At 41.8% G+C, this 16,292-nt stretch overlaps 1 protein-coding gene across 4 annotated transcripts in view; it reads right to left on the reverse strand.

Moving 5' to 3' along the window:
* The window catches only part of COL11A1 (collagen type XI alpha 1 chain), a 254,225-nt gene that overhangs the window by 74,253 nt on the left and 163,680 nt on the right, over positions 1 to 16,292 (reverse strand). For all 4 annotated transcript variants that reach the window (XM_083510880.1, XM_083510881.1, XM_083510879.1 and 1 more), the window contains 5 exons: positions 12,250 to 12,303; positions 9,089 to 9,142; positions 6,662 to 6,715; positions 2,013 to 2,120; positions 953 to 1,042 (listed from right to left, as the gene is read on the reverse strand). In XM_083510880.1, the coding sequence (XP_083367006.1) occupies positions 953 to 1,042; positions 2,013 to 2,120; positions 6,662 to 6,715; positions 9,089 to 9,142; positions 12,250 to 12,303 (360 nt within the window). The remainder of the gene's footprint in view (positions 1 to 952; positions 1,043 to 2,012; positions 2,121 to 6,661; positions 6,716 to 9,088; positions 9,143 to 12,249; positions 12,304 to 16,292) is intronic.

Consider the following 16,292-nt stretch of genomic DNA (forward strand, 5'->3'; position numbering starts at 1 on the left):
AGAGCGACACACAGCATTTCAAAGTGTTTTATTTCATCTGTTCTGTCTACAGAACATGAATAGTCTATGGGCTATTTACTGCAGAACCCTTTGTTTGTTCCACTTTATGGCAAAAGAAAGAAAGAAAGAAAGAAAGAAAGAAAGAAAGAAAGAAAGAAAGAAAGAAGGAGCGATGTTTACTCCCAGGAAAGTGTATACTGGACTGCAGGCCTCCTATGATTAAACCCTAGAGCAGCTTAAAGTAAAATAAAAATAGATCACTCTTCCTCTCTCCTCTAAAAGTCAAAATCTTTTTTTCTAAGCTTTTAACAAAATATACATTGATTAAAAAATTTCTGACTCTTACCACTTCTGACAAGCACTTAACCACTAACCAAGCCTTTAAGACAGGCGTCCTCAAACGTGGTCCTCCAGATGTTTTTGGCCTACAACTCCCATGATCCCCAGCTAGCAAGACCAGTGGTCAGAAATGATGGGAATTGTAGTTTCAAAACATCTGGAGTGCCAAGTTTGAGGAAGCCTTCTTTAAGAGCTAAGCAGTCAGTATATTGTAAATTGGTGTTTAGGACCTATTGAGCCTGAGATGTTGGATCTTCCCTGGCAAATCAAGTCAGGAGACACCACCTCCTGATTAACCATATCATCATCGTCTCCTCCCCATCAATGAAGAGGACAGGACAAGAAATGGCACCTCAAGAAACTGACAGAGAGCAATGCCTGAAGACACAGTTAGCGCTGTACATTTAATAGACATTCATAAATTGATTTTTAAATGTCAGAAGATAATCTGTACTCTACTTTTTATATATATATTTTAAAAAACCCTTAAGCATTCTGTGTGGACATTGTTCTCTTAACAGTTAATATAACAATGTGCAGACACCAGAAGTAACTCCTACTGAAGATTTAACCCCATGCAAATAGCGTTAGGAACACATCCTTAATACTGCACCTGAGCTCCTGGCAGGCCTCTTTCACCTGGGAAACCACGGAGTCCTGGAGGTCCATCTTTTCCAGAGATGCCTTGAGGACCTGGATCACCCTAAGGAAACAGATCAAAAACCAATTGCAGGCAGTTTAGCCATGATTTCTCACATACGCTGGATTTTAATGGCAATGAAATTCTGCATCCACTCACATGGCAAGTTCTGAAAATCCTGCCAAATTTAAAAGAGCTGATGTTCTTTTTTTTACTAACCAATAAAGATCTGAGACGTGAACATATGCTAAGGCATTGACTTTTATGAGTAAACTCTCTTCCTGAACTTGTTTATCATTGTTCTTTTGATCAAAGAAGCAGTTACACGAGTTTTCATCTCAGCCATAATCAATCCAATGCCAGCTTACCTTTTACGTGAGGTTCGGCACTCCTAAGCACACAGTCTCAATCTTCAGTGCACCCATGCAGCTTCATTAACTGCACTTGCCACTGTTGGACATTTCGGACCATTACAATGTAGACCCATTTGGATGCTAGGGAGCATCATTCTTCCAGTGTTGAAGGCCATTCCCTGCACTAATTCCCACTGCCAGGTCTACTACACTGCAGATCTACTGTGAAACTAATGAAACTTAAGCTTCATGGCCCCTAATCCAAGAGAGCCCCCAGAAGCTATTTTCGTCTGCTTTGCTTAAATCTCAGGGGTCTAGTAGACCTAATCTGAGTCGCATTGATTTGAGTCAAATTGATATATTTTATTGTTGCATATATTTCCATCCCAGAGTTTGAGAGTCAGTAGCACAGACATTGTGATGGTATGGTGATCTGTCATGGAACAACCCCATTGAAGAAGACTACGGTGGCTAGCTAGACCTCATTGCTGGCTGCCAAGGGGTTCCCAGAATGTAGGTCCGCCACTACCCACCACTCAACAAAGTTAGATCTGAAGTGAAGTAACAAATCCCTTGTGTATCTCTGAAGCTGTGGCAAACTGCCCATTCAGATCACCACACAAGAAAATGTTAGTGTGTTTTCATGCATCCAACAGACGTGCACACGCCAACACTGATACCTTAGCACCTTCTTTCCCAGCAGCCCCTGGAAGACCTTGTTCACCTGGTGGGCCTGGAGGACCAGGATGACCTCTCTCACCTATTGGGCCAGTCTCGCCAGTGGGGCCCTAAGAAACCAAAGGAACAGCATTAATTATCCCGTGCCACTGACATATTCCTTGACCTCCACTTCCAAGAGGAATACAGATAACCAATTTTCTTGTCATGGTCAAATGGCCTTCAGCATTTAAGATCTCCAAACACAGTTGTACCGCTATAGCATCCTACTCCCAAAATGGTCAGGACGTGGTAGTGCTATGATGGGATAAGGGAGAAATGAGATTCAAAGGCGAGTCTTCCTAATTTGCACCTTCTGAAACAATGCACAAACCAAAATGCAGCCAACATTTGAAATTTTGCAACGCAGTTCTCCGGCCAAATAATATGGACAAAATGCATATATCAGTGGCCCAAAAAATTGCATATATTTCCCTAGGAAGGGATTGCACTTCCACCAAGCATTTTAAAGGGGCTTTCAGCCACATGGCACTGAAGTTACTAGTTTTGAAATGCTGCTTTTGGAAAGGAAAAGGCAACCCTTGGACCATCTGTTATCAAGTTTGTACCATGGGATTATTGTTATGTTTTAGGATTTTCACTTTAAAATCTGCATGGAAACAGGTATATTACACCAGTGAAATTAGCCAAAATGTATAAAATAAGTAATAAATGTTGGAAATGTAAAGAAAAAGAAGGATATTTTTATCACATGTGGTGGGAATGTAAGAAAGTGAAAAGCTTCTGGGAAAGGATATATAATGAGATGAAAAAGATGTTGAAATATACATTTATAAAACAAAACAAAACCCAGAAGCATTTCTACTTGGCATTGTAGGGGAGGCTATTAATAAGATAATAATCTGTTTTAATATGCAATAATGGCAGCAAGAGTACTATTGGCACAGAAATGGAAACAAGAAGAATTACTGATGAAAGAGGAATGACAGACGAAATTAATGGACTATGCAGAATTAGACAAGATGACAGGAAGGATTCGAAACCTGTGGGATCAGAGATTCTCAGAGGACTGGAGTAAATATGTGAACTATTTGAAAAGAAATTGTAATCAACAGATTAGGCTAGTAGGATTGCAAGAAGTTTTGTAAGGAGGACTATGTGAAATATTGCAGAGGAAAGTATGAAGAGAATTATTAGTGAAGGACTATTAAAAGTAATAGTAAAATTAATGAAATGCAGATTAAGTGATAAAGATTGAAAAATCTTCAGATGTGGTTGGCGGAAGTCCAAAACACCTAATAAGATAAGAAAATATGTTTTATGCTTTTTGGAAATTTCATGTAAAAACTAATAAAAATATTTTTTAAAATGAAAGAAAGAAAACAGGTAAGTTGGACCAATTCCCAAAGGTACTGGCACAGAACAAAGATGGGCTGATCTGTCCATATCTAGCTGTGATTGCTGAATGGTAAGAATTTGAGGAGAGATTGTCTTTAGCGCTGTGTCACCTTTCCTGCTCACTGGAAACTCCACATCCCAGTTTCTGCCATTCTTCATGTGACGGTGAGTGGTCTACACCCTTCCTTTCTGATGCACATGGCCCAAGTGTCCAGCAAATGTGGCCAATAGCATTGGCTTCGAGATACAAGAAAGGAGATTCTGACAAAACACCAGGAAGAACTTTCTGACGGTAAGAGCTGTTAGACAGTCAAACGGTCTCCTTCGGGAGGTGGTGAACTGTCCTTCAGAGGAGGTATCAAAGCAGAGGTCTTTCATGGATGCTTCTGTTGGGATTCCTGCATTGCAGGGGGCTGGACTAGATGACTCTTTGAACTCTACAAGGCTATGATTCTGTGTTGCCCTTGGTCCGGCAAGTTGGCAAACTGGTGTACAGTTATGAGGAAGTGTGTGGAGATATATTGTTTCTATTGTCTTGGGGTGGACCATAAAGAAGGCTGATCGCCGAAGAATTGATGCTTTTGAATTATGGTGCTAGAGGAGACTCTTGAGAGTCCCATGGACTGCAAGAAGATCAAACCTCTCCATTCTTAAGGAAATCAGCCCTGAGTGCTCACTGGAAGGTCAGATTGTGAAGCTGAGGCTCCAATAGTTTGGCCACCTCATGAGAAGAGAAGACTCCCTGGAAAAGACCCTGATGTTGGGAAAGATGGAGGGCACAAGGAGAAGGGACGACAGAAGACGAGATGGTTGGACAGTGTTCTCGAAGCTACGAACATGAGTCTGACCAAACTGCGGGAGGCAGTGGAAGACAGGAGTGCCTGGCGTGCTCTGGTCCATGGGGTCACGAAGAGTTGGACACGACTAAATGACTAAACAACAGCAACAAATTGTCTTGGGGTAATAGGAAGCCTAGCTAATTATGCAGGCTCTCTCTTATCTGGGAAGGACTCCATCAAGTAGCACTGCAAAACCCTGATTAATGGGCCTTGCTTGGATTCTGATGAGGCAATCCAAATTCAGCTCACTGCCCTCAGATATACATTTGGAAGCAAAGCAGAAACAAATGCCATTGATTCCAAAGTGTACTAAGCACTCTGTAAGACATTGGTTGAAAGGAAATTTAACGCCGTGTTTTGTCACTACACTTCCATTACTCCTATTTAAAGATAAAAATCAGAAACATCAACACAGAATGATAATGGTGTTCATGATACAAATTCATGTGGAAGCTCCTTCCAAGTTTGGCTGTACATGGTGCAATGCATATTTTTTTTTCCTGGTGACAGAAAGCAACGGGCTGTTTTTCTTTTTAAAAAGAAAGAAAATAAAACGCTAATACGATACAAATAAATTAAAAACCTTCGCAAAGAAAGCAAATGCACAATATACCAGTCCTGAGATGGGATTTCAGTTACCTTTACTAACATTCAAAGGCAGCCTAGTCAGGCATTGGAAATTAAGCTTAGTCAATAAAAGCCGAGAAGGAGACACACAGTAATTCAGATAAAATGGGCACTCAGTAAGATGCCCGCTGTTTCACTTCACTGAAGTGTTGGAAGAAACACAACAAAAATGATTCATACGACTCCTGTAGTTAAACCAGAGCAGAGAGAAATTCAGAGAGGTCTGGCTATCTAAAAGCTTTTCTTTAAGGGCTTGTTGCAATAGCACTTCTAGGCAAGAGACACTCTGTGATTCCTAAAAAAAATACTATGGGTTGGATCCAGAGTTCCCATAAGTTGAAGTAAGTTCATGGCACCCTTCTACAGAAGGAAGGGTGGAAGGTGTTTTTTTTTTGGGGGGGGGGAGATGGACATTTCTTCCTTTCCCCTGCAGCTCTGGTCTGGAAGGTTTGGAGAAACTCTTGAACATCACATAAAGTAGCATGGTATGCTTCTGGAAAAAGGGCAAGTCAGGGTAAATTGACTCCCCATGGTCTTCCCTCCAGAGGGATCTACCACTAGATAGAATTGCCTTCCACAAATTAAAAATGCCCTTCCATTTGTAGAAGGACAAATCTGTCTCTGACCTCCTAAACTGAGCATGTATAGGTCTCCACGAACCTTCCATAATCTCTTGTAGGGTTGCTAACAATCCCATGGTACATTTTTAAACTTTTGCACTAATGTGAGCAGGGTTTTCCCATGATTTACAGATCCCACAGATTTCTTTTCAGGTGAATTTCTGATAAGCATGCAAACTTCATCTGTTTCAGGGGACTTGCTCCAAAGCAAGTCCACCCTGTCTCAGTCCCGACTCTTGAGCCAGGACACATCATGGGATAGATCTGTGATTTACTGCAAGCACTGGGTTCAATCAATCACCTTCTCTGTCTCCCAGTTTGCTGCAAGTGATAAACATGCTTTATAACATGCTCCAAGGAGTGGCCACACAGATCTTACTGGGTAACTGTACATAAAATGGGATGTACAAAACAACATTGTGCAGAATAGAAGATGGCTGTCACCATTAATACATAGGGACAGCCATCTTCTCTATTATTATTATTATTAAAAATTTTATATCGTACTTCATTTATAGATCTCAGGGCAGCTCATGACATAAAAATACAAGATAAAAAACAGTTACTCAGGAAGTGACAGCACATCATGATGTGTGATAAAAAAGCATTTTTTATCCAGTGTGGCAGGTGCCACACTTTAAAGCTGCTCTCAGCAGCTTTATGCTGTTAAACAAAGAGAGAAAGAGAAAGAGAAAAAGACAAAGAAATAAAGGGAGGGAGGGAGGGAGGGATGCCTTGGACCAGGCATAGGCAACCTCCAGCCCTCCAGATGTTTTGGACTACAATTCCCATCATCCCTGAGCACTGGTCCTGTTAGCTAGGGATCATGGGAGTTGTAGTCCAAAACATCTGGAGGGCCGAAGGTTGCCTATGCCTGCCTTGGACCATCTCATAAGTAGCAGCTGCCATTTCTTACTTTAAAAAAACAACAGTAATTAAAAAAAAATCTGTGTATTTCCTCCCCGTTTAAAACTCCACATGGAACAGTGACAAAACAGACTTGCTTGGGGGCACATGTGGGCACAAGGCAAAAACAGTCTTGGTCTGAACATCCACCCCATTGGGAGACATGGGTCAGCTTGAAAGAGGTTGCTGTGCGACAGGCACGGCCAAACTAAAGGCTCCCTCCACATTTGGTAAAGCTAAAGTTAGGCAGAAACATCATACCTGAGGTCCAACCACGCCACCAGGACCCGGGGGGCCAGTCTTGCCTTGGAAACCCTAAGAAACAAAGCAGACAATGGTTACTAATACTGACACTTCTGCACATCACAAACGGCTTTTAACTGCTGAAGAGATGAGAAGCACGAAGCACGGTGTCAGGGGAATCGTCTTTCCCCCAAGAATAAAGACTGCCATTTCGGTTATTACTGCGCGCACTTGAATGTAAAATATTGAAGACTCTTTCAAAGATCTATCATTTCCAATCATTGCAAGCTTGGCTCCTCCGCTAGCGCGGTTCAAGGTGGCAGCATTCGCAGGTCGCACTTTCTGCAAAACTGATTAGGGGGCTGTGATTGCACAAATGATATTGCTCAGATTCAGTTCAAATATATGTTGCAGACATCCGCACAGATGCGTTAAGAGCAGACAAGCAAGAACAGCTATACATAGATACACTTAAAATCAGACTGGGACCGACAGGTAGATGATGCCTTAAAGGCATGGAAGGAATACCAAATGGAGGTAGTGACTGAGATGAGAAATCAAGATGTTGATTTTCCCCCTCTTCCCTCCTTTATAAAAGGGGACCAACAACTTGTTTAACTGTTTTCTACGTACCCCAAGTAGGAACGAGAGGAATTATCTCAAGAGAAATTTCATTGGTCTCATCAAAGCCCTTCTAGTTCCACCCCACAAAATTCATTTGCATGTTTCACCAGTGTAGGGGCATCCAATTTGGCCTTGAAATTTTGCTGTGGGCAAAATCCAGCAGCACCTCTGAGATATTTGGTGCAAATACAACTGCAAGATGGATGCTCTCCTGCAGCAGAGTGGCGAGCCGCACATTTAAAAGAGCTCAGCAATGCTACAAAGTGATGGATTATATATAAAAAGAGGGGGAAAGCACACAAAGACTCCCTAAGGCCTGTTTGAAGGCACATTGAGTGTCTTGATGATCCTTTTAAGGAAAAGTTTTTGCAAAAGAAGCAAACGGCCCCCTGAGAATTGCCGGGAGCCAGAGGATCCTCTGTGCTAATGCTCACTCAAAGCTGCTACTTCAGCAAAGCTGCACTGTGACCTTCCAAGAGCAGTCCCAGGCATTTAGCAGCCAACAAGGAATTGACAGACCTCCACTGCTGGCAGGTACAGAGTGCAATCTGCACTGGAGACGCCATGGGCAGAAAAGGAGCTGTGTTGCTTTCCCTGAGCAATTGATCTTCCCCGATCCCTTTTTTGTTAAGTATAACAGTTTAATGGACACTGAAATGAGAATGCTTACATGTGTATTGGTGAAAAGGTTTGACGTGGGGTTTTTCCATGGGGCTATATTAAAGCCAAGGAGAGCACTCTGAGTGCTTGCTGAGTTGTTAATTAACTGATCGTTGTTCTCTGGTAGCTAACCTGTGAGTGTTGTAACCTTAGATCATATGTTGAAGGTATTGGGCTGCAAATCTCCATTTTAAAAGGGAGTGGCCATTGAGTCTTGTTCTCCCAAGCTCCATGGAGCGGGGATGTAAATGAAGCTCTCCTGAAGGGAGACTAAACAGCCTAAGGCCAATGGAGGCTGGAATGGAGGCTGAGGAGAGAGAGATCTATATCTTTGCTTATAAATCTATTTGGATTATTTCATATTTTGTAAGATGCTGAGCCTGTGCTGGACAGCACAAGTCATTGTATGGATATTTTGGTTGTATCTTTGATGCTTATGTTTTGTTTTGAAGAGTTCTGCCAGTAAAAAATTGAATAATATTTTTATGGGCTGGGACGATGATTTTTTCCAAAAGGAGCTAGTTCTTATGCTTCCAGTCACTTCAAACTGTGCAATATTAATCTCTGCAATATAAACATTTGTTACATTGTGGGGAAAAGTGAAGGGGTGGGGGAAAGCAGCCTGGAGGAAGGATTAAGCATCTTCTGCACAACCTGCTCAGGTCTTCACTGGAAATAACAGCCGCCTCCTTGCTTTGCAGCAGGGCTGGATTAAGACCTTTAGAAGCCCTAAGCACTTAGAATATTTTGGTGCCACCATATATATCTAATTCAAAATAGATCATTGATCTATACTATTACCTCTGTTATTACTATTTTATTATATATGTGTGTATGTGTGTGACTATGTAATTTTTTCCTTTATCGTGGGAGCCTTTTTTTTTTTTTTTAGGAACCTGGTTCAGCTGCACTATAGTAATAATAGCAATATGGTCCATGGTGAATCTGGCAATGGAAAATAACCACGGAGCCCCCTCTTCCCTGGATACCCTAAGTGTGTGCTGATTGTGCTTAACGGTTAATCCAGCCCTGCTTTGTAGCTGGGATTAGGATTCCAGGTTCATGTTGATTGCCAAGTGTCAAGTTCTATCCAAGAGGAATGAGCAGTTTGCTAAAAACAAAACAAAACACCATACTGAAGAAAACAGATAATGCACTTACAGTTTCACCCCTCTGCCCTGGGTGTCCGGGCAAGCCATCCTTCCCTGGTGGACCCTGCAATGGGAAACATAAGCAATCAAATTATAGCTCTGAGAAGCAGATGCTAACCAAGTCTAGCAATCTTTGTGATAGCTCTAATCCGACAAGCTGGCTTTCAAGCATCCCACCGTAAATGCCGGCTGAGTGGCCAACCATTATTAAGCTGACTGCTCATGGTCAGGGATGTTCAGTTAATATTTGCTGAATGGGAGTTAATGACTGGAAATCTCTCTCTCTTGTCTGCCTTTGGAAGGGAACACCCCTTAGCCAATGCAACACAGGCACAGCGCCGTTGCATCTTGGATGGGAAGGCAGAGAGAGTGAATCAGAGAGCCAGAGGGGGTTTCTTGGGGTTGGAGTTTAGCTGGACTGGAAGCAGCTAGGGCAAGGGGCTGCAGGGGGCCTGAGCAATTGCTTCCTTAAGGAATCTAATGCACATTCTGTGCCTTTGTGCGCTGCCAGCTGCACAGGCCCATAGCTTCTAATGTGACCTACTTCTGTATCTGTAAATAAGTCAAACAGTAAAGAAGGTACCAGAAAAACCCTGGTGCCCTCTCATCCAAAGGAGACAAAATAGTACATTTCTGCTGCCTGCTCCTCATTAATTTATTACCTCTCCCCAATTGCACAACGATTTATCCTAAGGCAATCCAAATTCACAAGAATGCTGGTATCTTTGAAAATTGTACTTCGCTCAACCCCAATTTGATAGAAACTGTTTTAAAAATGAAAACTTGTGGAATTTATCAGCACGATAAGGGTGGGGGTCTGTGATATTAAAATATCCAAAACAAATGCAAAAAACACCCCAACATTATGCCAGGAACCAAGGGTGGTTGATGGCATCTGAACATGTTACACACCAGCATGCCATAATGGAACTCTGGCAATTCTTTCTTTCTTTGCAATAAAAATCTGTTTTAGGAGCTTTGGAAAACATTTCTGCTTAATCTTTTTACTGACAGCCCCTTCTCCACTCCTACCCCCTGATTGCTCCTGCCACCCACCCACTTTGGTTCCATAGGGCAAACGCAGATTTTTGCTCTAGTTACAGATAGGTAGCCGTGTTGGTCTGCCATAGTCAAAATAAAAAAATTCCTTCCAGTAGCACCTTAAAGACCAACTAAGTTAGTTCTTGGTATGAGCTTTCGTGTGCATGCACACTTCTTCAGATACACTGAAGATACACTGTGTATCTGAAGAAGTGTGCATGCACACGAAAGCTCATACCAAGAACTAACTTAGTTGGTCTTTAAGGTGCTACTGGAAGGAAGATTTTTGCTCTGTGATGTAGTGATGGACATATAGATCCCTAGAGTGGGAAGTAATAAAAGTGAAGCTGGGAAATTACGTCTCCATGTGACATTCTGTCAAGCAAGGATAATAAGAGCAAGGGATGCTGGATTTCAGGTTCAGTACATTCTGCACACCAGGACAAACCTGGTCTACAAGCAAAGCTCAAACAAAGGCCAAAGGGTTGTATTAGGCAGAAACAAGCAGTGCAGCCATTGATTCCATTGGAGCTGATCAATTCCACTAAGGTAAATGGGACCCTAAAACCTTTGAAAGCCTCTACATTATTCCAGGCTCGTGGATACTTCAGTTCCATTTATGAATGCAACATTTTAAAGACAATAACCCAGTTAGTGCATGTCGTACACTTGTTTTGGTAATAGTCTGTCAATAGCGGATATAACTTTCCCATTAACTTCAGCATTTTTCTTTCCTTTTGGGACTGGGATCCACGCAAGATGGAGAGAGACCTCTAGTGGCATCTGGTCATCCCTACAGAGAAAAACATTCTGCAGATACTAAAGCGGCTGCCACCTGGTTGGGATGATGACAAGTTTTCAATGGACGTCTTTACTCTGCAAACTGCCTTGTTGAGAGTTTGCACAAAATTTTCAGCAGCAAACCAGGTGTGCACAATGAAGGCTACAAATTGCATTGTCAGGGTTATGTTACACAGAATGAGGAAAAACGCATTTCAGCTAAGGTTGCAGGAAAAGCAGGAGTCATATAGCACACTTTTTAATACACTGTAGCTACACAGAACAGAAACTCACCTTATATACGCTTCTGATTTTTTTATTTATTTATACAGCTTCAGTTGTTTGTTCCCAGACATGTCCTATCATTGTTACCAGATTTCCCAGCAAACACTTTTGCCTTTAATGTTTGTTTCATTGTAGCAGCAGGTTGATGGGAGCTACAGTACTTGCTAAACAGTTTTACCTACTTCATATGCAGTGGTACCTTGGGTTAAGAACTTAATTCGTTCCGGAGGTCCGTTCTTAACCTGAAACTGCTCTTAACCTGAAGCACCACTTTAGCTAATGGGGCCTCCCGCTGCCACTGCGCCGTCACCGCATGATTTCTGTTCTTATCCTGAAGCAAAGTTCTTAACCCGATGTACTATTTCTGGGTTAGCGGAGTCTGTAACCTGAAGCGTCTGTAACCCGAGGTACCACTGTACCAGGAAAAGCACTATTGAACTGCTCTGAGCTGATCTTTCTTGAGGAGCAACTGTGCACAAATAACACAAGCTGCAAACTTTGGAGAGGCAAGAACCTTTAAATTCAGTGGGGCATAGGGAACATTCCTAAGTCTCTCCACATGGCTTTATGGAGTGGCGGGGCTACTGCCATGTCTGCAGCCCTGGTGGGGTGGAAAGTGGATGAGGGGCAGCCGGGAGCTGGCACAGTGATCAGCTTCAAATTGGGCCAATGCTGTCATATGATGGCAGCTGGGACATCTTGGGATCCCTGCCCCCAAAAGCCTCTTTGGCAGATGGAAGAGAGCTCTGCATCAGGTCTGGCAGCAGATAGAGAAGCCAACAAGGCTAGGTGGAGGGATGCCTCTACTCAATCCAACTGTCCAGCCTTGCACAAAGGGGGTTTAGATCATTCTGCCATTCTGTGCAAGGATGCCCAGGGATCGTTATGTATCCATCTAGAAGAGAAGATATGTGAAATACTGGCAACCCGGATACTGGAATTGGAATAAGGAATCTTCTGGCCATTGTTCTTCACAAACCCTTCTGATTGTGCTTAGCAACCAGTCTTTATTTCTGCATCCCATTTGCTGAATAAGCATTGCATTTATTTTGAGAAAATACTTACAGGAGGTCCCTTTGGTCCAGGAAATCCAACAGGCCCCTGGGGTCCTTGTGGGCCCTAAAATCGATCAGAAAAGCAAAAGCAAAACAAAAAAAAAAATGTTAGCAGCAGCAGCAGCGGTGGTATGGAAAGAGCACAAATATTTTGGAGAGAAATTTGTGATGCAACCAACCTGTGGGAAATGTTAAACTAATGCCTGCCCGTGGCTGTTGACAAGGTGGGGGCCGCAGTGAAAAACGTTTTTGTCTCCGCAAATATATTCAAACACACACCTAAACATCTGGGCAAAATTACTTGTATACAGATGAGACAGTGCAAGGCTTGTCTCGCTCTGTTTAGCATAGGACGTGTCGTTTCAGCACAATGCCAGTGGCCAAATTTCTGTAAGCAATTCCAGTTATTAATTTGGTTACAAAAATAAATATTACCTAGGATCAGCATTAGAGCACAATCCTATGTATGTCTGCTGAGAAGTGAGCCCTACTGAATGCCATGAGATTTAGGCAGTGTACACCATACATTCAAAGCACACACATACTGTACAAAATCCTGGGAGCTGTAGTGTGTTAAGGGTGCTGGTAACTGTACCTCTGTGAGCAACTGAACTACAGTTCCCAGGATTCTTTTGGCAAAACCATGTCCTTTAAATAGGTATTTTATTATGTTTTTCTATATGTTGGAAGCCGTCCAGAGTGGGTGGGGCAATCCAGTCAGATGGGCGGGGTACAAATAACAAAATTATTAGTATATGGTGTGTGTGTTTAGCCTTCCTCCCAAGTAATGTATTCTGTATCCAGGGTACTCCCACCACTGGTTTGGGAAGCAGTATATATACAAAGTTAGCAATAATCCATATCTATGTTGTTGTTCCTTATGAAGTACTGTGCTTTGAGGCATTTTCTCAAAAACCAGCTTCCACCTGAATCGAGAAAAACCAACAAACCAGCTTCATTTTAAGCCAGGAATGTGTATGCAACCCACATACAGAAGCACAGGTTATTTTAGACATTTCTGCACCTGAGGCAAAAGATGTCAAAATTATATGCCTTCCTGCTATTTATTTTTTTAAGTTAAGGTTCATGGGAAAGTCAGCCCTGTGACTGCAATTCCTTGTGAAGTGTTTCTCTGCTACTCTGGTGAAGAGGACAGAATATCTCAGAGTTCTTTGAATTCTCTTGTTGCAGCCTGGCATTGAATGAAATTCATGGTGAGAGTCAAATTTCAGCTGCCTCTTGCAGCAGCTGTAGAAACTCTTATGAGGAATGTACATGGAAAGGATTCTGCATGCATACGGCCTAGGACCCTCGTACCTATGGGACCGCCTCTCCTGGTATGCCCCACGGAGGACCTTAAGGTCTGCAAATAATAACACCCTGAAGATCCCAGGCCCCAGGGAGATTAGACTTGCCTCGACCAGAGCCAGGGCCTTTTCGGCTGTGGCCCTGGCCTGGTAGAATGCTCTCTCACAAGAGACCAGGGCCCTGCGGGATTTGACATCTTTCCACAGGGCCTGCAAGACGGAGCTGCTCTGCTAGGCCTTTGGTAGGGGTTCAGTCTGATTCTTTTCTTTCTGTATAAGAACAAGCATTAAAGAGGCCTCCTAGACTGCTCACAGGTCCTTTATAAGACCAGTGGTAACAGTTGGTCCTGGAGAATGTTAGCCACTCTCAATTTTACCAGTGGACTGCCATCTGTCCAGATTTTAATTTGCTTTGAACTAATTTTAAGATGTATTTTAACTAATTGATTGCCTGTTTTTATGCTCTAATGTTCTTTGTATACTGCCTTGGTTTCATGATATTAGTCGCCCTGAGCCCGGCTCTGGCTGGGGAGGATGGGGTACAAATAAATAATAATAATAATAATAATAATAATAATAATAATAATAATAATAATAATAATAATAATAATAATTATTATTATTATTATTATTATTCAAGGATGAAACAACAAAAAAGACAGGAAGCAGACCTGGATCCTTGTGATAGTACAGCTAGCATCTATATTTGGTTCACGCTCAGCCAGGTGGCGGCTAGGCAGAGCTTTTATGGCAAGATCTACAATTCCTACACTCAGCTGACAGCATTACAGCTCAAAACAAATTAAGGTTCAGAAAACTGCTTATGAAGGAAAAACAAACCAACAAACAAAAACCACATTTGCCTGAAGTTAGAATCACCTGAAAAGAGGAAGCGCACACGCACGCACACACACACACACATATAAAATTGCTCAGATTATATGAAAGAGTGCCCTTCCCCACATTTCGAAGTAAGGCACATAATATCACATGCAATCATGGTTTGTTGTTGTTGTTTATGTATTTCCCTTTTATGTTTTTGATCATCAAAGTATGACACTTCTTAAATATATTGGTCTTAATTCACAAGTGTTTACTGATTTCCGGCCCTTGGGATGGATGGCTTGCATTCATTCATTCATTCATTCATTACATTTATACTCTATCTTTGTACCTAGGAAATTCAAGGCAGTATACATAGCTCCCTCTCCTTTCCAATGTTATTCATCACAACAGTCCTGCAAAGTAGGCAAGGCTGAGAGCTAAGGTTGCCTAGTGAGTTTCATGGAAATTTGAACCTGAGTCTTCTCAGTCCTAGCCTGACACCTTAACCATTACACTACACTGCCTCTACAAAACAATAGGAAAACAATGATTTGAAATACCACTTTCACATTGTATTATATTTTATGCCATTTTAACTTTATTTTCTGCCTGTCCTTCACACCTCATCTGATTTCTTCATTCCTGAATGGTTCAACAAGAGACAGAAACCATTCAACTACTGATAAAAGTGCCCTTTAAAAAATTGGGTGGGTTTTTCTGCTTTTGTGTGTGAACAGTCTCTTCTAGCAATATGTAGTGACTAAGGACTATTTTCCTATCAATGATTTTTTTACTGCATCTTGTTATCTCTGCCTTCCATTTTTCCTTATACACCAGAGTGCCTTATTTAGTTCTTCAGCTCTATCGCACCCAGTGTTTATATACTTGTGAATACAAACATGAAACAACATGAGAGGGGTAAGTTGTGATTTTGTTTTGGTATCTTTTTCCTTGTTTGTACTGGTTGTTATACACTGAATAATTTAAAAAGAAGAAAAAGAAAATAAAAAATATAAACATGAGGCATGGTAAGTGTAAAGAACTGTATACTTGCTCTGCATTGGAAAGTAAAGGTCAATGTTACGTGGATATTTTGTCTACTTTGTATTTGTAACCCTCGTTAAGTTATGTTAAGTATAATGTGAATGCCTAAATGTGTATTAAATGTGTATTAGTGAAAAAGTTTAACATGGGTTTTTTTCCACAGAGCTATATTAAAGCCAAGGAGAGCACTCTGAGCTCTTGCTGAGTTGATAATTAACTGATTGTTGTTCTCTGGTAGCTAACCTTTGAGTGTTGTAACCTTAGCTCATGTGGTGAAAGTACTGGGTTGCAAATCTCTATTTTAAAGGGAGTTGCCTTCATGCCTTTTGTCTCAGGGCTCTGTGAAGTAAGGAAATGTAAAAGACCCTCCCTGACTGAGAGAGAGAAAACAGCTCCAGGCTAAAAATAGATGCTGTAGGAAGAGATAGACCTCTGCTTCTAGGTCTGTGGGAATTATGTCACATTTTGTAAGATGCTGAGCCTCTGCTAGACAGCGCAAGACATTGTATAGATATTTTGGACGTATCATTTGATGTTTCTGTTTTGTTCTGAAGAGTTCTGCTAGTCAAATTTGAACAATATTTTTATTAGACTTCCTTCCTTCCTCCCTCCCTCCCTCCCTCCCTCCCTCCCTCCCTCAAACTTGGTGGATCAGGGGAATGCTGTGGAAATAGTGTATGTAAGGGGTTTATAGGGGTTTATAAGCAGAGGCTGGATGGCCAACTGTCATGCATGCTTTAGCTGAGATTCCTGCATTGCAGGGGTTTGGATTAGATTACTTTTGGGGTTCCTTCCAACTCTGTAATTCCTTCCTTCCTTCCTTCCTTCCTTCCTTCCTTCCTTCCTTCTTCTTTCAATATTCTCTCTCTTTTCCTTT

Source organism: Podarcis liolepis (assembly GCF_965112155.1).
Source record: "Podarcis liolepis genome assembly, chromosome: 6".
In the NCBI taxonomy this organism is placed as follows: Eukaryota; Metazoa; Chordata; class Lepidosauria; order Squamata; family Lacertidae; genus Podarcis; species Podarcis liolepis.